The sequence below is a fragment of the Anopheles maculipalpis genome, chromosome 3RL, assembly GCF_943734695.1.
Source record: "Anopheles maculipalpis chromosome 3RL, idAnoMacuDA_375_x, whole genome shotgun sequence".
NCBI lineage: Eukaryota > Metazoa > Arthropoda > Insecta > Diptera > Culicidae > Anopheles > Anopheles maculipalpis.
The window spans coordinates 33670872-33695430 of NC_064872.1; the positions used below are offsets into that span (position 1 = coordinate 33670872).

The 24559-nt window shown below is 45.3% G+C and overlaps 5 protein-coding genes across 7 annotated transcripts in view; all 5 read left to right on the forward strand.

Annotated features, from left to right (window-relative positions):
* LOC126565465 (translocon-associated protein subunit gamma) overlaps positions 1-24559 on the forward strand; it is a 485163-nt gene that overhangs the window by 427520 nt on the left and 33084 nt on the right. The gene's annotated exons all lie outside the window — the stretch shown is intronic.
* The window catches only part of LOC126564191 (striatin-4), a 353049-nt gene that overhangs the window by 317899 nt on the left and 10591 nt on the right, over positions 1-24559 (forward strand). For all 3 annotated transcript variants that reach the window (XM_050221158.1, XM_050221157.1, XM_050221156.1), the window contains one exon: positions 11268-11669. In XM_050221158.1, coding sequence (XP_050077115.1) covers positions 11316-11669 — 354 coding nt within the window. In that variant the 5' untranslated portion in view covers positions 11268-11315. Of the gene's footprint in view, positions 1-11267; positions 11670-24559 lie in introns of those variants that run through there.
* The window catches only part of LOC126565236 (protein SCO1 homolog, mitochondrial), a 379954-nt gene that overhangs the window by 86319 nt on the left and 269076 nt on the right, over positions 1-24559 (forward strand). The gene's annotated exons all lie outside the window — the stretch shown is intronic.
* Positions 853-5016, forward strand: LOC126563847 (multiple epidermal growth factor-like domains protein 6). The gene has a single exon (XM_050220623.1). The coding sequence runs from the start codon at positions 853-855 to the stop codon at positions 5014-5016; it is 4164 nt and encodes a 1387-aa protein (XP_050076580.1).
* LOC126565699 (barrier-to-autointegration factor) lies at positions 6260-6602 on the forward strand. Its single transcript, XM_050222903.1, has one exon. The coding sequence runs from the start codon at positions 6290-6292 to the stop codon at positions 6560-6562; it is 273 nt and encodes a 90-aa protein (XP_050078860.1). The 5' UTR covers positions 6260-6289; the 3' UTR covers positions 6563-6602.

Genomic DNA, 24559 nt, shown 5'->3' on the forward strand with positions numbered 1-24559 from the left:
TTTAAAATTGTAAATATTAATTTTTAAACCAGCCTTTCCGTCAAATTAGGTTAAATAATTTCTGTAAGAGCACTCGGGGCAAGGTTGGCAACAATTTTTAAAATATTGCTTAAACGTTACAACATACAATTTTTCACACCCATGAAACCAATGATCCGCTATGAGCGGAACACCTCCCGCAAACCGATTATCAGCAGTTCTATCGCCAGATAGAGATTCCTCCCAGCACCAGTAGCCATTCTTATCGCACGCACTGTTGTGATGATAGTGAAAATCGATCGGATGAAGGTAACGGCTAGACGAAACCAATGAACGCATCGAGATAACGCACAAGCGGACACGTCCTTGGCAGCAACATTGTAAATGCACTTCAATTTTTTGCGTAATCTAGAACTAATATTTACTATTATGAGTTCCTAGTCGGTCTATCCTCCTAGGAGGGATGTGTAACAAGACCAAGCCATATAAGCATTTGTTGTGACACAAAAATGGAGGCTCGTACAGTACTAGGATGTAACGCATTCTTACAACACCTGAAATGATACACCTGCTATTAAGAATATTTAAATCCCAAATAAAAGATCGACACGTTTTTCAACTCACACTAACTTCCTACTTCACTTACTTTTCTCAACTTTACGCGCACGATAATTCGCCTCACAATGTGCTACATTGTGGATTATCCGTCGTGTTGCTGTTAGCCATTATGTAGGATCATGAAATTCTTTATAAGGATCCGCGAACCAGGAAGACGATCAGTACAATCAGCAGTGTGCATCCGGATTGCTCCAACTCAGTTGTGGAATGTAGAAAGTGAACCAAGTGAATCTAAAAGGATTTCAGTGCGCAAAAATGAATAAAACATACCAACTCCCCGTTACAGTGATGCTGTTGTTCGCTCTCGTCACAACGGTGACAGCACAACACAGCAACAGATCATCGAAACGATCTGTGAAAAAAATGATCCTTCTTGATCGTACACCCGTGCTTCCGGATAAGGTGCGTTTGCTAGCGGAATGTGCCCCCGGAAGTGTGAACTGTACCCGTACCTGCCCCGACAGTTACACCATCGATGCCAAGCAGCAGTACTGTCGACCCAAGCGGCATGACACTTGTCCACCAGGATACATTCAACGTGCCGGAGGAGTTGGTGGAGCAAGTGGTTGCGTGCTGGAAGAAATTCAATGTCCACCGGGCAGTACGCGGGAAGGGAATCGTTGCATAGTGCGTAGTTACAGCTGCCCGACCGGATACATCCAGCGAGGACAAAACTGTGTACGGGACAACATCTGTCAACCGGGGTACCGGTGGGAAAGTGGTCTGTGCTTTCCTGTCTCGGCAAGAATCTTCTGTCCGCCCGGGTTCACGGAGCAACATCCGGGTGGTAATTGTGCACCTTCGGCGTGTTCGGATTGTTGCGATTGTCGCGATGAAGTGATGGCCACTATCTGTCCTTCTGGGTACACCAATCAGTGGGGCCGTTGTGTGCGGCTCCAGCAAGCATCTCCTGACTTGAGGATACAATCCGTCACGTACCGTTTGCCGGTGGAATGTGCCGCCGGTCAAACGTTCAACAGTGGACAGTGTGAATCGCTGAGTACGATCGGTCGTCCAGTGTGTAGAGCGGGCCACTTCTACAATGGTTCTTGTGTAGAGGTTGCCAAGTGTATGCGTGGTACGCTGAACAGTGTTTGCTCGTGCGAACTCGAACAACACGTGGCAAGTTCTTGTCCGGTCGGGAAACTACAGGACGGAGTGTGTGTTTTATCACGTGCGCACTGTAGAGCACCGGCTCGCCTTCGAAATGGAGTGTGCGTACGGGAAGCGAAATCTCGTACCACCTGTCCGGATGGGGGAGTACCGTTCCAAAAAGAGTTTTGTGCTGTGGAGACACCACGCTGTGGGAGAGGTTTCGTGCTCGATGAACATGGCCTCTGCCGTAAAGGAACACCGTGCGCATTCGAGTGTGGTCCTTATCAGCGCCGGAATCGTTGGTGTGGCCTTCCGGCTAACTGTCCGGAAGGGTACACACTTAGCGAGGCAGGACACTGCATCCGGGAAACGGTTCGACCTGCTTACAGTTGCCCAGAAGGGACTATCGAACGGGGTGAAAGGTGCGTCAGCGTTACTCCGCTCTGTCGTTCGAACTTCCGATACGATTCGAGCGTTGATCTATGCGCTCGCTGCGAGGAACGATCGATGACGTGTGCGAGAGGAAATTTAACCGGTGGACAGTGCGTGTGGAGCGAACCGGCTTGTCCGGCCGCGTACGAATGGAAGGATAGTATGTGCGTGAAGACGGACACCCGGAAGTACCACTGTCGGAAGGGATACGAGCATGGCGAACAGTGTGTACATGGCGAGCTGTCCTGTCCGGCCGGCTACGAACTGCAGGGGGAAAGTTGTATCGTTCGCGAGGATGTTCACTGTCCGGAGGGTTCCTATCCGTTGGATGGTCGGTGTACAATCGCTAAGGAATGTCCGGATGGGTTCCAAGCAGGGGCAGATGCTTGCGTACGGGAAACAAGACGACTTGTTAATGCCACCCAACCGACTTGTCCAGCGGGGTACGTTTACGAGGGAGATGTTTGCGTACGTCGATCGATAGTGGAAGCTTCGATCAATCGCAAAGAAGCGATTTGTCCCGATGGATACGAGCGTGGTAGGGATGGCGATTGTGCGCGGTTGGTGCGTACGTTCCCGGTTTGTCCACCACGAACAATCTACACCGATCGTAGCGATCGTTGTTACTGTGAGGTTGATCTAATGTGTCCAACAGGGTACGAACGAACCGGTACAGATTGTACGTTCCGTGCGGCAGGATACAACTCGCTCGTAAACTTCCTCAACCCCTGCTACGGAGCGTTCTGTGGTGGAGGCGCCTACTGTATCACCCAGTGCACAGTTCCACCATGTCCCTTCGAACCTTGTACTGCTGATGGACCAGGACTTACAGCTACATTTGGGCCACGTGCGAGCCGCTGTCTTACGCCGGGAGTGGGCGATGAAGATTGTCCACCACAAACAGTAATTGGACTCGTTTGTCCACCCGGGTACGAACGTGTCAATAGCTCGTGTCTTGCGTACTACGACAAAGTGTGTCCAGAAGGGTACGAACTCGATGGGGATGAGTGCACCCGTACCGTTCATCTAGCACCCTTCTGTCCATCGGGATTCCGTACGGCGCCGGGATCGGGATCTTGCATACAAGCTTCCTGCCCGAATGGATACAAACTAACCGGAACAGGAGCCACGTGTGAAAAACGAGATCTTCGTTCACCGAAAGCATGCTCTCCTGGGTGGGATTTCTTCCAGGGTGCATGCTACCGGAGATCGATCTGCAAAAATGGCACCATCGAAGGGGCGTATTGTGTGGAGCGTGAGTTTACCCGACCCACCTGTCCGGAAGGTTACATCCAGCGGGGTGAGGATTGTGCTACGGAAGGAATCTGTCGGACCGTTGGGTCCGCTCTTATCGATGGAATGTGTGTACAAATTGCGGAACCGGCACCCTGTCCGGATGGAACATACCGCCATGGGAAGCATTGCGTGTATCCGGATGCTCCGGAGTGTGAAGACGTGCAGTACGTTGCTACCGAGTGCAGTACGGAGGTCGACTCGCGAGGCTACTGTTGGCATCGATCGTCACCTACCTGCCCGCAAGGATACCGTCTGCGGGACGATAAATGTATCGCGTGTCAGACAGAGAAACCAAACTGCCCATCGAACATGGCTATTCGACAGGAGATGTGTATGGCGGAGCGGGTTATCTGTCCGGCCGGGCATTTTCTACGCGATGGACATTGTGTCACGCTGCACGTAACCCGACCACGCTGCCCGGCTGGAGAGTATACGCTTTGCAACGGTTTCTGTATCGCGGCGTATGGGCACGAATGTAAAGGGGCTGAGTATGGGTTGGCCATCTGTAGCCGAGGATATCTGTACCAAGGGAAGTGTGTAGAGCATGGCAGGTGTGCGGATAGTGATCATACGCTCGTTAACGGTGAATGTCAGCTTCGCATGTTCACTGATCCGTCCTGTCATGGGAAAGGTTCCCGGATCGGGGAGCTGTGCATTGGTGGAACACCCCAATGTCCACCCAACTATGCACTGACGGGTGGCCGATGCTACAGCTGCCATATCGAAAATGCGCAATGTTCGACGGGAGGTGTAACGACCTGTTCCGATAGTTTCTGCCAGCTGGAACCACCTCGCTGTACTTCTTCCGGGGCTATTTTCGATGGACGTAGCTGTCGAGTGCTTGTCACTGGCAAACCTTCCTGTCCCACCGGAACAACCCCCGATCGGTACGAGGCTAAATTCTGCCAGCTAAAATCGGAACGTGCCGTTTACAACTGTCCGGCAGAGTACCACTACCAGAACGGGGTTTGCTTGAAGAAGCTTTACAAAAACCCTTCCTGTCCGGCGGACTACAAACTTCGCAATGGTGCCTGCGTGAAGCGTACCTGCACCCGGATGGCTTCCGGATCTTCGTGTGCGGTTTCTACACAAACTGAAGGAGCAGGTGCTAGTATATCCTGCGCTCAGTGTTTGAACGATACCTCTAGCACGAGTGGCGCAGTATGGAATACCCCGACCCGGGATAGTGTGGATCTATGCTGTATGGTGTACTCACCGCGTATCTGTCGTAAGTCGGGTGAATGCCATCATGAGCAGGAACGATTGTGTGGTTCGTTCTGCCTAACCGAAGACGATCGGATCTATTTGACGGTGCCGCATACGATGCAGCTAGGATCGCGATTGTACGTGGCACCAAGGCAAGAGAACAATGGAGGAGATGATTACAATGAGGAGGACGAAGAGGAGGAGGACACGGATAATGATGTTTTCTCGCAAGATTGTTCACAGTGTGAATATGGACCAGCGAACTGTCCGAGGCGATGCAGTACATACGATTGTGACGAAGAGGATGGAGAAGGATGCAATTTTAAGGAAGCTTTCACGTTCTGCGCTCAGTATAGGGATGCACGAATCTGTGAACATTTGCGGCGCTAAATTTCGTCCTACAATTCCAATCGTGAGGATTGTTACGGATTGAGGTTACATCACAGTTTGTTGTATAAATAAAATACTGCAAATAAAAGTACATCATTGGTACATAGTTCCTTAATTTACCATAGCCTTTTTTTGATTCACAGAACTTTTGCAGCGGAAGTTGCAAGTTGGGGTAAGTGTGCCATAGGGGAAGGCGATCCACCTATTATTTGTACAGTAAAAATTCAATGAGACAACCAAATGAATATACAGAATTTTTTGTACCTGTGACTAGAAATAAAATAAAATAATAATATAACTGTTGGCGCAAAAAGGCCATCATTGTTTGGGGCAAGAGTGCCGCACATGTTTTGCCGATTTTGTTGGGAGTTGATTTGAAAAAAAATGTTAAAATTTATGTTCACAACTAAGAGATCTCAACACTGCATTGGAATTCGCATACCGATCGATCAAGCTAGGGCTTGAATTCCAGAATCCGATTCGGATTTTTTCACAAATGAGCAGGATGGTGTGTACTTTTAAACGGATTAGATCCCAAAAAATGAGGTGCCCAGCGGTTCTAAGCGTCCAGCGGTGAATCGACAGTGAGGCGTAACCAAAAGGAGCACCTTGGTGACACGAACCGCTTACAACAGAGGCGGATCTTCCTGTAAGAGGACTGAGCGGTCGTGTAAGACCCCCGAATCGAAAGGGATCTCGATCTGAAGCCCAAAACGAAACGGTTGTTGTAAATATTTACGGTTCTGATGGATGGCGCCACGATCTGATGGAACGCCTCGGGAGAAGCGACAGTGAAAGCATACTTGCTTCAAGTAGCGCTACACGTTTTTTTTATGATTTTCTTTTTCGGACTGTAAATGAACGTAAAAATAACGAATCACACAAAAATTTCGTTGTTTATCATTTTTAAAACAAAAACGATTCGTTCAGTTGGTAGAAATAACACGCACGCAGCCTAATTTGTCTGACGTTTGTCATTTCATGAAACCAATTCGAACGTAACTGTCACAAATGTCAAACAGCTCAAATCACGCACCCAAAAAATAACGCGGAAGCATCATACGTAAAGAGTCGAGGCAAAAACACAAGCTTCCTATTACTATCGGAGCGTATCACGAGAACAGCTATAATTGTGGCGCCAATTTGTGATTAATTCCTCGGTAAGATTAGCCGGTACGTATATACCACACCAACAATCGTCTAATAATTGCCTGTCCCATTGCAAATAGAACCTTTCCTTCACTGCTCGGTACGCGCCACCACCACCATCACCATGTCGAGCACATCGCAAAAGCATAGAAATTTCGTTGCGGAACCGATGGGCGAGAAACCCGTCACAGACCTTGCCGGTGTCGGTGATGTGCTGGGGAAGCGATTGGAAGCGGCCGGTTTCGATCGTGCGTACACCGTACTTGGCCAGTATCTAATCCTGAAGAAAGATGCCGAACTGTTCAAGGAGTGGATGAAGGACACCTGCGGCGCGAACTCGAAACAGGCGGCCGATTGCTACCAGTGCCTGAGCGATTGGTGTGACGAGTTCCTGTAAATAGCACATCCTGTTGCATTTAAGAGCATTTTGACAAATGGATACGAATGGTACGCGCGCGGGTGAAGCGTTTTTCGGATACGGGTTCGGTTCAGTTCCGGTATCCTCCAGTGTAAGTTTTGAAGCGACTTCCCCGCACCAAGAGCTAGGATTGGTTCGTGGTGTGGTGCAAGACGGAGGGGGCTAACCTTTTTGTATCTGTACAATTACATCTGACGAATGGATTTATTAGCCGCAATTTAAATATTAATTTTATAAAATCTCGGATAGGATAAGCTAAATCGGGCATTGTGTGGTATCGTTTTTCTCCATTTCCGAAAATAATGCTTATTACTCATTGTTTAGATTATTTGTGCGTGACGCCGTTGTCGGTAGAATTCTTCTAGCATGACGACATACACAACAGCACCAAGGTAAGTTGGGTCGGTCCGAATTCTGATGCTTTGCGTAACCGAATAAAAAGCTGTGTGTGCTGATACGAGTTTAAGCAATGTAATAATAAAATTTGGCAATAAAGTCTAGGATAATAAGGCACAACATAACAAAAAAGTATAAAAATGATACAAATATTTTACGGAAAACCGATAGCTGATCCTCAATAATCGCATAGCGAGCTATTGTCATCCATGCAAAATTATTTCAAAATGCTTTAGAGACAATGATTATTTTCAGGAGATTTTGGTCATACAATAATGCCCTTATCATCATAGAAGGAAATACAAAAAATATGAAAAACAAATCGAAAATTTCATTTCCCATTTCCATTGCAAATTCGCCGTTTCTGTACCACACGAGCTGTCAGCTGTGCTATAAATTTCGCCCCATTCGCTCGTCGTCGCCATCATTCGCTGCTAGCTCTTTCATTCACACACACCCCGCCCGACGTATTGGTTCTGCTCGCTCGCACACATCCACTTCAGACTTGACTCGCGACAGCCCTAAAATCGCCCGTACATGATGGGCGGTGATGGTGTTGGTGTGTTGGTGTGCTATCGCTATTGAGCAAAAGTCGTCCGGTGCGCTGGTGTTGGTGTGAACTGCCCGTAGCCACCAGAGTTTGCTCGAAACAGGAAAATCCGTACGGAAAAGAAGTTCCACATCAGTAGCAGTGCGAGTAAAAATTGGAGAAAAAAGGCTGAATTTAGTAGAAGCAAAGGTCGGTTGGTAAATTGCGGAACATGCAACGAATGCATGGGAAATGAAATATTGCATCCGAAGGTGTAGCAGAACCGTTTTCCTGCAAGTGAAAAGGTGTAGAAAAGTTTTTTTTCTTTCTTTTCTTTCGGTGGTGTGTGGTGTCTTACCTAAATGGATTTGACTGGTGTGTTGAAGAACACGGATTTAAGGGGTGCAATAGAGTTGTGCACGGCTTTGTGAAAACCGATGTGGCGTTTCCCCCCCTCCCCCACCCAGTTCGTTCCCGTGAAAGTTCCTTTCCGCAATCCGTTTTCAACGTGTTCTTCCTGTTGGGTGTAGTGCGTGCGTGTGTGTGTGTGTGTGTGTGTGTGTGTGTGTGTGTGTGTGTGTGGGGTGGAGCGAAACAGGGTGAAAGGGAACGGGTGTTACGCGAGAGGGGAGTGTCACCCTGGACACCGTTCGTGGGGCCTAAAGAACGGGAAGAAGAAACGATGGAAATAGAGTCAGACGGGGAGGAATCACTGTCGACAACGAGTGATATGTGGACAGTACGCCATGGAAAGGAACCAGCCATCACCCCCGACCTCAATATGGACGGAACCGCCACATTTTTTTTCCTCGTCTAACTGGAAAGAAGGAACCATAGAAGAAAAAAAAAGTTGCTCGACACTGGGAGGAGGCCATTCCGGGAATCAATCGATCAAATGCGGAAGCTCCAGAAAGCAGCGTAACTTGTACTTTGATCATCAGCGCTCGTAGCGCCCCGCACAGAGGACCAAAAAGTAGAGTTTTGATGTGCAGAATGCAACCATCACAACCGATCGCACAGCATGCTTAGGGTTGCAGCTCCAATCGTAGCAACTGCAGCCGTGTTCGAGTGTTCACGCGTGTGTGTGTGTGTGTGTGTGTGTGTGTGCGTGGAAATCTCCCTTGAAGGGCCAACACAGACACACACACGGGCATAGTCTAGTAGTACGGCTATCCTATGGAGCTTATTCGCTCGCTCGAGGAAGTTGAATTTACACGCCTTTGTGTGTTTTTTCCTTTCTTTTTTGGCCCTCGATTGTTCGCTCAATTTCACGGTTGACACCGTGGCGCTATCTCTTGGCTACACAGTGAGCAGTGAGGATACGTGATTTAGTGTTACATTCGCGTGTGGGTGCGTGAATTGGTTCTTATGGTGGTTTTCACACAAAAAAAAAACCTCATCCAAAACTGAGTGCAGTTTCTTCCTCAAATCATAATGCACAGGGACTATTTCGCTTCTCAAAGCGCTAAGAGAGTGTAGTGGTGGTACACATAAATCATCAGAGTTTTAATGGTGGAGGTGGATGCATGACGTTTTTTTGGAAACCAACGAAGATGATCCAGTCATGGGGGGCTGAAAATTAATGAATGGGGAAGATTACTACTAGCCATTGCACATCCCTCGGTGAAATGTATGTGTGTGTGTGCAATAAAATCCCTCCCCCCAGGACCATGCAACACATCCCCCTTCAACCGCATCGTTCCGTTCGTATATATATAACTATATTGAATTTAATTTCTAAATGTTCGGAGAAACGCGTCACCCTCATGCGTGACGACGACCATGGACCACGGAGGGCATTGTGTAATCCAAGAGCGCAGCAACACACACGCCGAAACCCGACTTTTTCGCTGTATCGCTGGCGGACAGTCCAGTAGTGTGTTTTGCGACCTACGCGTTGTTTGCCGTGCTGTTGTGCGTATTGGTTGTGTGTGTGCGTGCGTGGTTGAACTCACTCACGTATGACAGCGTGAAATTCGCAATCACAGAGGGCGACCGCTGAGTGTGTTGTGCGTGCACAGTCTCCGCCCCCCTGAAACGATGAAAATTGTGCGCTAACATCTATGTGATTATGGTGGAAGCCTTCTTTAGTGAGAATCTTACCCTTATCTTCCAGCTTGAAGACCGAGGAATTTTCAGGACGAGCTGAAAAGAAAGTTGAATCTTTAGCACAGAAACCGGATCTAAATGAACCAATGATAATGCTCATATACCCAAATAGATGGTGATTGAGAATGGTTGGTGGACCCTACCACCACGGTCTCATATCATTTTGAATCCCCCCCGTAGACTACTACCTGAACTGAATTGAAGCGGCTTCTTCACACCTAGCAAAGTGGTCCGTACGTGTTTGGTATGTTGCGTTGCTCGGGAAGGATTTCGAGGAGAGCGAGAAAGACTGTGTGTGGGCCGTACTGAGGCTTCCCACACTGTTGATCGCCTACTTTTCTGCACGGTTTTACTACATCGTTGTGTTACCGCTAATCAATACTCGGTTCGCCCGCTCCAATAGTGTCACCAAGGTGTACCTTCTCCATGAACCCGCGTGGGTCAATATGTAATCGAATTTACTCTTGCGTTTTTTCTGTAGCATATTTTTCTGCCAATTGGAGCTGTGGAAAGGAAAAACGTGTGTTCGCAACACACGCTCAAGGTTGTGTGTGAAAATATATTTTTTCTTCTCACTCTTTTTCTCATAAAATGTGGTGCTTGAGAGTGCGTCTAATGCTGTATCGGTAGTATCGGGTAGCTGCGTTACGAGATTCGTGGTAGTAGTACTATCAGGTGGTCACAAGCGCATAACAGCATATTTGGAGGTGGATGAATGGTTGTCATATAAACTATCACCAAAAATACACTCTTGTTTATATTATATTTGGTTATAATGAAAGCTTTTTCTTATTGTCCTTATTTCGTTGCAGAGCGTTGTAAACTACAGTGAAAAAAACGAAATCGGTGTGCATGTATGTGTGTGCGTGTGTCTAACCGGCACCGGAAAGGAAGTAACCTTCCACCAGTGTGGCTGCTTCCGTAGTGGGAAGATGAACACGTAGGCGAACATTTCTGCTCGGTGTATTGTGTGTGTGTGTGTGTTATGCTGGCAAAGTAGTGTCCGGGGTCGCAAGTAAAATCTGTCCCCCAAAAGTGGCCCATATGATATAAATGTGCATCACGCAGGAAGAAACGTTACAAAACCGGGTAAATTACTATTTGCATGACAAGTGAGCCAGTACCTCAGCTCACTGTGGCGCGCTACTCACACTCACCAGCCGAGCCGAGTCACGCGTGAGAAGTGGAAGAACACTTGTTTTCTCTCGCAACACCCCACCCTCCTTTATTGTGGCTGTGTGTGTACGTGTTCTAGAGCGTACGTGTGCGCAATAGTGTAGTTTTTTTTTGCCAGTGTGTTCGATTGTCATCATGTGTGCATAGAGAAGCAAATACAGTGAAAAAGGGAATACAGTAGTAGTCGGGCTTGATGCAGCAGCAACAGCAACAGTGAACACACGAAAGAAGTTTATTTAAATGGCGTAAGTGTGTGGTGCGTGTATGTGTGATTTTTATAATTGCGTGTGAATCGCGTTTACTGGTGAAATTTTAATTTCTTTAAGCCATTCTTCGTTCTTGCGCCAGAAAAATCACAGTGAGACCCCCCACCTACCAGATTCGAGTGCTGAACCAAGGGCTAAGAAATAGGCCAAAGCACCATATAGTTGGTTCTTCTATTTGTGCGTGAAGTGTGTGTGTGTGCGTCTGTAGTTTTGAATTATTTTATTTTGTTATTGGTGTATTTTCGGTTGACATGTCATGAGAATCAATCGTATCGAAGATAGAATGGATGACAACAGTTCGCTCGGTCACCAGAACGGTGGCGGAAGTGCAGTTGGCCAGCTGGGTGGTATCGGAGGCGGTGCAGGCGTTGGCCAGGGCGGCGGTGCAGGCGGGCTCGGTGACATGTCCAACAGTGGGGCGGGCAGCGGTTTGGGAGGCAAGGGTGGTGCGGCCGGTGGTGGCATGGCCGGTGCCGGGAACTGTGACGATCAGAACAACAAAACGCCGACCCAGTACTCGATTCCCGGCATACTACACTTCATACAGCACGAGTGGGCACGGTTCGAGCTGGAACGTTCGCAATGGGACGTGGATCGGGCAGAGCTGCAGGTAAGAAAAGAGGCATATCTGTTTAATTAAAGAGTTAGTAAATCATTTGAACCAGCTGTACAGCCAAAGAAGAAGAGGAAGAAGAGGCCGAGGTTGACTTAAATATTCGTCCTAATGATTCGTCTGCCAATTCAACATACTGTTCATTCCAATAGACACAATACCTCTATCAATCTATTTCAATTTGGGCCTTTCCAAACAAAGAGTCATACTTTTATGGGTCTCATAGAAAGGGTCTCCTCCAAGGAACTTGTTGGGGCTTAACGCAAAGGTTCAGGCGACCTCTTGCAAGAATTTCCGATATAGAAAGCTTCCACTACAAAGAAGAGCCCGAAACCAATGTTGTCTGCGTCATAAGCGTATGTTCGTATCTGGATAGAGTTATAGAAGAAAGTCCTGACAGTTTTCCCCTGCGAGTCTAGAAGCATCGGATTGAAAAGAAAATAATTTCTTGGTGCTGAGCCTTGGTTGCATCAAACCACCCAGGGAATCATGCATTTGTGGACCCTTTATAGCTCGCTAAATAATAATTATGAACTCGCCTGAAATTTGTGTAACGAACCTTGTCAATATTTTGGATGATTGTTGTATATTCACCTCAAAACTAAGTATAAAGATTTTTTTTTAAGAAAAAGTATATAAAGTCTCAGGACTCTGGATAAAATGAGTAGTTCAAGTGATGTGTTTACCATTGTGTGTACTCGTCTCTGCGCGGTACTACCGTCCCGGTACTGTCTTTGAACAGAAAGTTGCCAATCAAAATGGTACTTCCAATGACGCGCGCACTTAAATCACTCGCTGTGAATTCAACGCAACCGAGAGGAACTGGCTCCATCCCGAAAAATGTTTGCACACGAGATACGCAAATGGAGCGAAACTCGAGAGAAAGCCAGACGGACGGAAAAATCAAACCAGACAGACCAGACGAGACACTAGCCGCGAGCTCGTGCGAGATGCATCCGTTAAACGGCAGTGCCACACAGATTACCAAACCTGGGCTTTTAAAGCCCAAGACTTCTGCAATGAGAAACCACTGCTTCTGTTTTCTTTCACACCTTTCTCGGGATTAGATTGCGCATGAAACCCTCGTGATGATGATGAAACTGGTTCGCTTATAGCCCTTCCTTTAGAAGAGGCTGTAGAAGGAAAGGGAATTTCACGAACAAAACAAGATTGCGCAAAGTTAGTCCTTTTTCTTCGACCCTCTGGCAGGTGAAATTAAACTTTAACTGCCGGAAGTACGCCATCATACTCTTGTCGGGGCAAAGAAACATTGGCCCGGTTGATAGGAGTATAAGGGGGGCCCTTTTGGGTAAGGTTGGGTGATAGAGCGCTTCACCGGATATCTATGGCATAAAGAACAGTGCGACGACAAACTTCCGCCGTGTGGGTTGTGTTGCCTTTGGCGGTTCCGCGCTTTTGCATTTCTGTGGCCGCAAGCGAGTAACTTACGTCAGGAATGAAAAACTTTTCCATTCTACGTTGAAAGCGATTTAATATTAATAACATTAAACAATGCGATATTACGATGTTGATTTGTGAAACGCGCAAAAGTAGTAAAAAAAAAACACCCCTTGAATGTCGTTCGTTACAGAAAGATGCACTTTACTTCTTCACCTTTACCGTGATAAGAAACTTTGTCCAACGGTACGAAACGAATCCTCGATCTTGTTAAAAAAAAAGCTACAAAAAGGTGGTCTTCCATTATCATATGTACACATCCATAAAGCTAAATATATTCACACGTTAAGGTAATGGGGAAGTTGGAAATTAGCAGGAGGAGGACGTACCTTTGCAGATTTACAAAACAAACTGCAAAGCAACTTATCTCAAGCGTTTAAACTTCCTTCTGCTCTGACGTCTTTTCTTCTTTTTTAAACAGGTGTGTCTGTTGATCAGCAGTTTTAAGTCTTTACCACCTTCCATAATAGCACAACAAACGGACTGGTGTGGTTGTGCAGTGATTGAGAAGATTCGGTTATGGTTTAGGACTTTGGACGTGCTTCTGGTGTGTGTTTTGCTGGTGATCTACCACCATACACACCCGGCCATGTCATACCACAAGAGGGGGGAGGGAACATGTTGCTGCAGTTAATCCCAAAAGTGGAATAAAAAGTTGATAAAAACCATGAACCATAACGTGTAACCGGTTATATGGTTTTCTTTTGCTGATCTGATTGTGGGGAAGGATCGTACGTGTGGGGACCACTTCTTCTCATCGTATGAGCAGCAGTTCACTTTTCTTTTGCTGCTCTGTTCCGTGTTCATTCAAGTTTTTGTGTCGAACACGGCATAATCTTCAAAGAACGGCTTGATTGCTTCTTCTTCTTGGTCTGTTGAAGTACGAGCACGTCGTACAGACATGGCCGACCTGGAAATCCGTTTTCAGGGTTGCAGTGCTCCATCCACGGCTGCATTTGTATCATCCTCATCACGTGCTCCAAGCTATCGTTTCCTTACGTCTTTGATTGCTGTCAGGCTATCTGCACCGCCAAACAGCTCAGTTAGCACGCGACCTGCTCGCACACACTGCCAAAGATAGTCGTTAGTGCATCGGAGTCCTCCGTCACTATAGCCCAGGACATATAGCCCAGGAAAGGGCTGTTCTTTCGCTTCGGATTCTACTGCTCTCGTGGTCCGAAGTTATGATCGTATCAAGGTAGCAGAACGGGTCGCCGTCAACCAATACTCTGCTTCCGATTCAGGCGCTATCTCGCTCGGCAAATTTATTGAGGGTTGTTGCGTCTTCCATATGCAAATTGCTGCATCTCACGGATCATCAGAAGTTCATCAGTTATCTTTCAATTTCCAAGTTGTTGGTATGAATCTCGTGTTAAGTTCGGCACTGTAAGGAGGAAGTTTCTGATTATTTGGTATTAATAATTGTTCCTGTCTTCAGTTTCATCCATATGCATATTGGAGCATGAGAGCACGACGCGAAGAATCGAATTATGAGTTGATTGTCAGTTTCAATTACAGCCTACATTCGTAAAGGTTGGTGATAACATCGATCCTTTAGGATATGGCCTTTCCAACCTGCAGAGGTGCTTAAACAATGTTTTACACAGATGGCTGGTTAGAAATTCGAAATACTTGGACTTGGATTTGTCTGAACCGTTCCGGCAAAGCGGATCGATGTTGATTACCATTTGTTTTTCTAATGTGGTCATTGTATTTGTTCCGACCGAATGGGTGTGAAATGTACGCTTATTTGTTTACTGCTAACGAGCACCGACCGGACCGTGTTCTGTATGTCTAGTTGCTGACATCGTCGTAGTAATGACAATCCCTTTTGGCAAGGGAAGGTTCTACCTCAGGTGTTGCTTTGCTTGGCATGTTGTGGTATGTGCTTCAATAGAGAGCAAAGCCCAACCACGACCGGATCGATAATCCTCGATAAGCTTCGGGTGCCCTGGGTGGGTAAAACCTCGTTAGAGCCTCCCATCAATACTAGGGCAAAGGGCTCCTCCACAACGCACACACACACACTCTTCCCTTGTTCCCGGTGAGATTGTACAGTATGCAACAACACTACGGGTAAATCCTACAAGGTCATTCAAGGCTGCATTTGTTGTATTACATGACTGCGGCAAGCAAGTGTCTCGCGGCACACGACCACGTAAAGAGTCTATGTCTATGTTTTTTTGCTGCTTCTTTCGTTATAAATATTTGTTTGGGTCAGTACACACATGTGTTACAAGTGTCGCTGTTCCCTATGCCCGTGCTTATCTGTGTTGTAGCGTACTTATCAGGACGATTACATACGACCGTGGCGACCGTCCCAAGTCACGTAATGATCATCACCTCACAATCACTTCGCTCTCTCTGTGTGTGTATGTATAAAGTGCTATAAATGCGCTTTTGTCCAGCGTAAAGAACGCTAGTGGGGAAGCAAATGACGCAGTTAGAACTGGAAATGTGTGAGGTAGAGCTGTACAAAGAGAGCATTTATTTTATTAAAAATTGCGCCATATATTGACGGGTTACTGAAGAGCTTTCTGTACACTGCAATGCTGAAGTTCATGAGACACTCCGTTGCAATATCAGATGCAGAAAAGGGAAGAAAACTTCAGTTGCAAGTATCTCTCTTCACCATCTGGTTCAATGTTTTTTGCACGTCAGAATTGCTTCGGCCCTCCATCAGGGTTTCCCCTGACTTCGGCCTGAGCTTGTTCAATGTTGGTGGATCATTTTTCAAACAACCATTTTTGCAATCATGTTCAAGACCTTATGTCCACGTGTATCTGGTGGAATTTGCCATCGTTTCAAAATAATTAATAAATCCTGCCAACGATGACAGACAAATTTATAAGGGGCTAAGGGAAATGATATCGATTTTGATGTATTCGAAAGCTAATCGTGTGATCTCTATGATGTCTGCCAATCACAAGGTTATCGTCTACCATTATTATCTGGAGTATCGGGCATTGAAGTTACCCAAAGTATGGACCAATAAATGGACCAGAGTGTAAAATCTAAATCTTTAAAATGTAAATGTCTCTTGTTTGTGATCGCAAATATGACCAACTCTTTGAGATCGTCTACAAACGCTCGTATGCTAGGAGATTGATTATAATATGCATCCAACTTCTTTGTGAGAAACAGCAAAGACATAAGTGCAATAGTGGCTCTAAGAATAGCTTGCATGACCTAGTAAGATAGAGTGACTCCGTTGGTCATGCAATAGTCATGTTGTAGAGGGAACAGTTGACTCCGATCGAAGCATTTCAATCATTACCATTACTATTATTACGTCTATATTAGAGGGTTCGCATTTGTTTTACAAATCCATAAGCTTGTTTATCAGTTAAAACGCCTGTTTCAGTGTGTGCGTACGTGCGGTCTTTCCAAAACTATCGATCGGAACTTAATGTTGGGAGGATTAATTTGAAACGAATAATTCAACGATTTTATGCATTTATAATTATTTATTATAGCTTGCCTCCATTTTGCCATCACGTACAGTATTGGACTAAACAAGCGCAACTAATCACGAAAGCCTACATTGAAGGGCTAATATTTCGTTGTTATTTGTGGCCTTTTTTGTTATTTGTGCAAACAACTGATCCTTGCGTCGAACACCTTCACGATCAATTTGCTGATTCACGATCTCCCACAGGTTCTCTATAGGGTTTAGATCCAGATATTGGGGTGGCCAGTTCTTCACCATGATTTCGTTATCCTTAAACCGCTGTTATGACCACTTTGGCGGAGGTCTTGGGATGGTTGTCTTGTTGAAATATCGATTTTAAGCTTATTGCATTCAGCATAAGGCAACATAACATTTTTCAAGATGCCAATTTACATGAAACGGACCATTATTACATTGAGTTGGTCCGCCCATTTCTGCACATCTCAGTCAATATGAGATTGAGCAAACAGAAGTATTTTATTCCCGTTCCTAAGAGAAATCAGAGGTTTCATCAACAGCACGCCGAGATAACAATTCGGCTTCAACGGCACGTGGTTGATTGTCCGATCCGAAACAGATATCTGCATATCCATCCGCACCTTGAGTGAAGATGATAGTGTCCTCTCTTGGTGTGGTGGACCGTGATTTTTCACCTCTATTGTGCACACGAAATCTTTCCGGTTGTACGAAAATTACGGTCTAGTTTTTCAGCTCATACTTGTCACAAATGATTTTTTGTGTGCTTCCATCAGTACTGACCTTCTGCAATAATTACCAACGTGCATATACCTTACCTTGCCTACAATAATTCAAGAGGTAAACTTTTTTCAGCAAACGAATATTTTTCCAACGTAAAACAAAGTTCTTTAACGATGCTGGTAGAGAAAATTGTTCAAAGAAGCGAGAAGTTGCCATTGTTTTGACCAGCACAAAATGGTTCTTGTCCACAATACACCCGCTGTGAGCTGTCAATTTGACAGCTGTTAGCTGCAATAAACATCTAGACTCCTGAGCCGTCAACTGCAGTAAAAGTCCCCCCCTTTTTATCCTTTTTATGATCGCTCTATTTTAGTTGCACTTGTTTTGTCCAATACTGTATACTGATTCAAGTCATGTTTTGAATATTATTTGCAAACATTTACGTTTTTGTTGTTGTCGATGCAGCTCAGTCTAATTTAGGCTATAGCTCGCAACATGGAAAACTCATTACAAATTGCTTAAAAATACATGTTACTCCAGCATACCTTCACCATGTGCTCCTGCATGACGACCACCATACGCTCGACGACCTGCACTATCGATGAAATCCAATTAAAATAAACCCTTTTTCCCGAGATACTCGTGCGTGATTGGTCCACCTTCGTCATCGGTGGAGATATTCAGTTCATGGTCGTTAAATTTGATACTCGAGTAGAACTCGAGCGCGCTTGAAAATGAGTCTTGACGCTGTGTGATACAAATCGAGTTACCGTCTAGAGATAGGACCGCGGTAGGAACTAGCACACAAGCCGGATGCTAGAAATAATGTTGCCCCTTGCAAAGACATCGCTAAGAATGCTTCACGTCCACTGTAGGTATCCTACGGGTTGCAGTGCTATCTTCATCACCCAATTGCTATGTGTATGATCCGGGAAATGGTAAACACAAACCACAGAGAGACACACACACAATTTTCTTCGGTGATCTTCGGTGGCAGTCAGTGTCGTAGGACGAAGGATGGTTGGAAGCTTTTTGAAGCAAAATCCACCACCATCCCTCCCTAGTAGTAGAGGGTACCCCCCCCCCCCCCCCCCCACCCCCCAAACACTGCTGGTTCACCAAGAGAGCATGGACAACTAAAACTCCTTAAAATAGCTCATTGCTGCCTCCCATGTTTCGCCTATGCCCCGTGGGCTATAAAGGAGGTGGTGACTGTTTCAAGCGAAAATCTCATTAGCGTAGTTGTGTGCTAATAACTCGACCTCGACCAGCCCAACCCACATTACTGAGTCCTTCGGTACGGTTGTCGCAGCCAAATGGATTGTTTTTACTTCTTCCTTGCGCGCGATCGCCCTCTGTGATGCAATCGCGAAAGCGATGCGGAAACAAAGAGTTTCTTGTTCGTTTTGGTGTGGAATAAATGACCTACTGCTGTTACTATCCTTCTCGTAAGCTGCCCGTAAGAGAAAGGCTATGGGAAAGGATGGCAAGGACACGAGCACGGGACGTGAGCAATCCCTTGGCGAGCTGCTTACAGCGTTTTCTACGCTTATTCTTTATGCTGCTGCCGATATGTATAATGTCGATCGTTGCTTCTTAAGTTTTTAAGGTTTAGAATAGTTCTTCTTTGCTTCCTCTCTATCCATCTGTTCGTTCCGATAAGTCCGATCGCTTGGCACCGGTTCCAATAGGAAATGGTATGCATTCTTCCGAACGCTTCTTCCACTTCCGGATTCCAGTGACATCCGTTTGAAACGTGATTCCACGGGGACGATAGCGATAGCGACAGAACCAAGGCACACAAACGAGTGCATAAATAAACGAACGGTGTTCAAGCGTAAAATCAATGTGTTTTTTTGTTGTTGTATTACGACAACCAGGACGATCTTTTGAAAGTAAAGACTTTGCTTTGCTCGATTTGCCTGTAAGCTTGCCTAGCTTGGAGCGGAAAAAAGGGAATGAAAATGGATTTTCTTTATCCAACCCATGCCACACCATTCTTCGCCTGGTTCGAGAGTTGTGGAAACTATTTTTCCTGCTATAAAATGAAGCGTTCGTTCACTGTTTCACCCTTGCCCTCCCCGCACTACCGTGCCTGGGCCCTGTGTCAGCGAAGTGAAAGGAAAACGCTTATAATAGTATGGCTGCGGAATAAAATTCTTGCTTAGGTTAACGAGAAATTTGAACAAGGAGGACACCACAATAAAAAAAAAACTCCATGGCCGTTTTTACGTGGCCGGAACACGACTTGTCGGTGGCGGAATCGATCGCATGTAAATGTAATATTTTCACGAATCATCGACCGCGATATTAACGGCCGAGCCAGTGTCGATGAGGCATTTCCAATGCAGAGTACACGCAAGACGCACGGTTGAACCTCAGTCAACCGTTAGCGTGTGAAGAGTGGAGAATGGAAGATGTTATACCAATTAAAATTTCTTCTTGAGCTGGTTGGGGTTTTCGTTTATTCAACAATTACTTAATCTGATACTTAAAAATATTCTCGGGTATTGGAAAGCAATTTGAAGTTTATATATGTTTAATATTTCTTACTCAAAGGCAATCCGTTCGAGTTGCAAACCTTGGAATCTCAATTTACGCATCCACACCACCAACATGTGCTTGACAAATGTATTCCGAAGCTAGTACGACAGATGTTAAAACGTTCAAGTGCAAGCGTTAAGATGAAGAACTGAAAAACTGGTCATCTTTGCAGGGTTTTCAGTACGAACTAGCGATGTGCGAATCACTCCTGGATTCTGCTCTGGACGAAGTGTGAACGATTTTCGGATAAGTGTTGAACTCTGTTCTCATTACGTTTCCAACTATTTACATAATTAAGTAGATGCGTTTAAGGCGTTTCTTCGCTGCAAGTTTCTACCCTAGTCTTCAAGCAACAAGCACAGCTTCAAGCTTCCATTTTTTTTATATTAAAAAATTTTTGATCCGAATTTGAAACAGGTTGTAGTACTTCTTGAAACAGTTCAATTTCAATCAGTTGCAGTCCAATGCATGCATCCGCCGTTGGTGGGTCGAGCACGTGAAGCGATAACCAATCCAGAACTCTCGCGCAGTTCCTTGCTACGTCGTTAGATATGCTTGGATAAGACGGAAAGGCTTTTTTCCTGGGTCGACCGGGACTAGTTTCTATCAGTGGATCCACGTATATGCAGACAACGCGTTAGGATTGCTGGACAAGCCAGGAGAAGTACTACTGTGCCCGAAAAATAAAGTGACTGCTTTTGCGAAAACGCGGATGCTGGGATGCCCTTTAGTTCCACCGTCGCTGCGGCTTCTATCTTCTCGATATTGTCAAAACGGTGTCCCCGAAGCGGCTGTTTTAGCTTGTTGAACAGCCAGAAGTCGGCTGGTGCCAAATCTGGCGAATACTGCGGTTGCGGGACAATATGGGTGCCAGTTGTTGCGAAAAACTCTCTCAAAATGATGGCCGTATGGGAGGGCGCATTATCGTGGTGCAAATCCGGTCGCTTTCGCCGGATGGAAGTCCCGAAAGGTCTCGTATCGTCAACCAACGATTGTTGACCACCAAATCCTTGATTTGGACGACGTATGCGTCTCAAGGCCATTCTTGAAATCAGTGTACCATTTGTACACATTTTTCTTCCCCGAAGGCTTTTTGTAACATGCGCAATGTTTTCGCAGCTTTTATTTCATTGCGCTAACAACATTTGATACATGCACGATGCTCCACAAACTTGGACATGGTCAATATGGACAAAAACGCGCTAGATGTAGCTCCGAAAACAAATTGTCACTCCTTGGCGGGTTGATGTTGTGACTTGAAATGTCACCACATCCAATGTCACCTTACTTTTCGAACTCAGTAGTATTTTACCGCGAACTAGAGTTCAACCAGCGACGATTTCTTCTGATTCTTCTGAAGAAGCCGGGAAGTACTACTGGTGAAACTTCATCTGAAAGAGGTCCTCCCAAAGACTTACACCAGTAATGATTCGAATATATCATTTTTATCCCAAAGAATCTGTTAAACTAACAACATACCATTTCCATCTTACAGTATATAAATCATTTTTGGAGCATTTTAAATAGATAAAACAAGCACATGATGATCATCAAAACACTGTTTGCTAATGGCAATTGTTTCACCCTTGTGAAGAACCTTTGTTCTTTGACAACGACTGCTCTACCGCATACTTCACAGCAAATTGGAACATGCGATTCGAAAATGTTTACACATTTCTCAGCAGCTGGCGCAGCTTTTCCATTTCGCCGTGCTTTTTTTTTTACCCGCTACCAATCCTTTACCGCCAACATTCTGAGTTTATCCTTTTCATCGCACTTGAACTGCTTGTATGACACACCCTTAATATTAAGAGCCACCACCATCACCACAGCACGGTGACGACGGCCGGAGTCCGGGTTGCACCGAGAGAAAAGTGGCATCTTCTTTGTCGGGCGTTTGCCAGTTTCACACGCGCGCACCACCATTCCTGATCTTCGGCTCACATAAATATACCTGAAGTTTGTATGTGGCAAGTGAAATGAACCAGGTGTGGTGGCCTAATGTTTACAGGTCCCGGGTTTGCTGTTGTGCTACATTAAACAAGATTCATCTGTTGTGAACCGACACGCGAGCGTCCAGCGTGGAGTATTTTGCTCGATTGAAGTTGGAAAGATCTTCTAGACAGCTGGCGAAGCACGGCTCACATCAAGCACTTAAAGGATTATAAATTTTAATGGAGTGATACTTTAATTTTTGAATTTTTCTTTAATTTGTGCTTGTTTATGAATGAAATTGTAAGAAAAATATGAAATAAACGAAATATGAAAAAAGTCTATCATAATGTCTCCTACGATACGTCCGGTAGTCCTCTACGGGTACGAGTCTTGCACAATGCTAACGGAGGACGCCAATGCACTCGCCATTTTCGAACGGCGGGTGCTAAGGACTATCTTTGGCGATATGTGGCGAAGGAGAATAAACCACGAGCTAGCTGAGCTGTTTGGCGGTGATGATATCCTGATGGTAGTCAAAGCAGGAAGGATACGATGAACCACCAAGAAGGTTCTCGTCAGCGACCAGTTCGGCACGAGGCGTAGAGGAGCACAGCGAGCTCTTTGGATGGATCAAGTGGAGTCTAACCTGTCGGAGATCGGATGCAGCCGTGGATGGAGGACTGCAGCCCTAGACCGAGTTTCTTGGAAAGTAATTGGCGACCTGGCCATGTCTGTTACACGACGTGCTCCTGAGCAGGCCAAAAAGAATCTCTCCTCCCGGTGAGGTTGGACGATAGCTTTGTAAGGAACTGACACTTTTTTCCAATCAGCTGACTTTCTTTTGATGCAATGTTCGTTGGTACTGGCAGTGCGATTTATTTTCTTTACATCTGCAGTGTCCTGAACAATCCTCACTTTTTAGCTTTTTGGTGTTTTCAAGACTTCTAATGCGCTTTTTGAGATAATGTCCCCGAAGCATTAAGACCAAACCATTTCACAGATGGAAATTTAATTGTTTTCGAACTCTCATCATTATCTACATTGGAGTTTCATGATTTTTAGGTACTTCATAGCAATTCAAAATTTCTTTCTTGGACGCAAAAGAGGGTACCTGGACCTGGACTTTTTTTTGGAAACAATTTAAATTTAAAACAAGTTTCAAATAAGTGCTCTGATGCTTCCTAATTGAATGCCAACCAAAGTTTGTTTGCTAACTAACTTTTCCTTCTTGCGTTACATAATTTCTGGCGAATTAATTAAATTAAGAAACGTAAACCCCACCCCAAACCGTGTAAAGATAGTGACAAAAATAGCAATAGGCACAACCGTGTCGCTAGCGTCGGCAACATCTAAACATCATAAATATAGAACGTGGAAACGGTACATCATCTGCCACCATCTCATACCAATTTGTGCAATGGGAGAAAAATGGAACGGCGTGGCGGCGACATCCTGGGTGTCTGTTGATGATCATATTTCATTTTCGCTTCCCGGTTCGAAAGAAGTGCGTTTTACCGGGGACCACACCAGTCAACACCTGTGACTCTCTATTTGTGTTCCTCAGTTATTGGTCTGCTATCGACCCTCTGTCGTTTAAATGGACAATCCGGGGACAACTTATCATTGAATCTCAGGTTTTTGAATTAAGAAAAAGAGTGCAAAAACGAAAACGTGTGGAGAGAAATGGATCGCAGATCAATCATCCGCTCGAATGTGTTCTACCCCAAATTGTTGTTCGGCAGTCTCGCCGGTGTTTTACCGTACATGTTCAAGTCCAGCGCCCTTTTACTTGTAACCTTTTTTGGTTCCAGGAAACATTGCTCTCCTAACCCTTACGCGCCAAGGGTGTCTCGGTATTCCAGCCTCACGGAGGCACTCCTGCTATGTTGGGCCCCTAACCTAATGTCCGGGGGCACCGAAACCGCAAATAATTTCCTAAATATTTCCATCGATCAAAGCATTTCGCATTTAGCAAACTCTTTTGGTGAAGAGAGAAAGACCTTAAAGTGATGTGTTAATGGTATGTTGGCGCATTTTGGAGCTTGGAAAAGAACGTCTTCTTTTCTCGTAACCTCTCTTGGTAAGAAGAAATTGATGTTTGTAATGTGGCCAAAAATTGTGTTCGCCGAAAGGTTACACCACCCGACCGTGACCTTTAGCATTAGCTTTGATAATAAATGGTTGGTTCGCATATCATTGGGAGAATGGTTCCCTCATTCCCTCCGCCATGTATCGTAATGTTTTTTGCAGGCATGCAACCTTGCCCATCACCCTCCCAGTTATGACTTGTGAGTGTGTTTGTGTTAGAGCAGGCTAATTCAATTGGAAAAAACTTTCACAGACATAACATTGCTAACCGCCGAACGATAAACGAAATGTTTGCTTTTTTGAAGGGGAAGAAAAAATAACATTTTTTTCTCTCTCTCCTTCTCTCTGGTGTACGGAAGAAGCACAAAATCCCAGACAGCGCAATGTTTTAATGTTTATTTTATCCCAAAAGAGCCGGGGTCACTGCGTATGGTTGGATGACGGTATCCAAAATGATTGGCAAATGTGTGTTACAACATGTGTTGACTTAATCAATTTCTATCTAAAAAAGTCTTTGACTAGACCAGAAATGCCCTGTTTTTGAAGCCCTGATTGAAATGGAAAAATAAATCTATTCTGTGGAAGATTTCTTAACGGTTATTGGCGAAGTTCATAACTCATTACGCTAACACTTGTCGAAGTTAGCTTATTCAATCTCTTATTACACTCCCATTCCATCTAATCGATTACATAAATAGCGATTAGTCAGTTC

Coding starts and splice junctions, on each gene's coding strand:
- LOC126563847 (XM_050220623.1), top strand. CDS start 853: ATGAATAAAACATACCAACTCCCCGTTACAGTGATGCTGTTGTTCGCT.
- LOC126565699 (XM_050222903.1), top strand. CDS start 6,290: ATGTCGAGCACATCGCAAAAGCATAGAAATTTCGTTGCGGAACCGATG.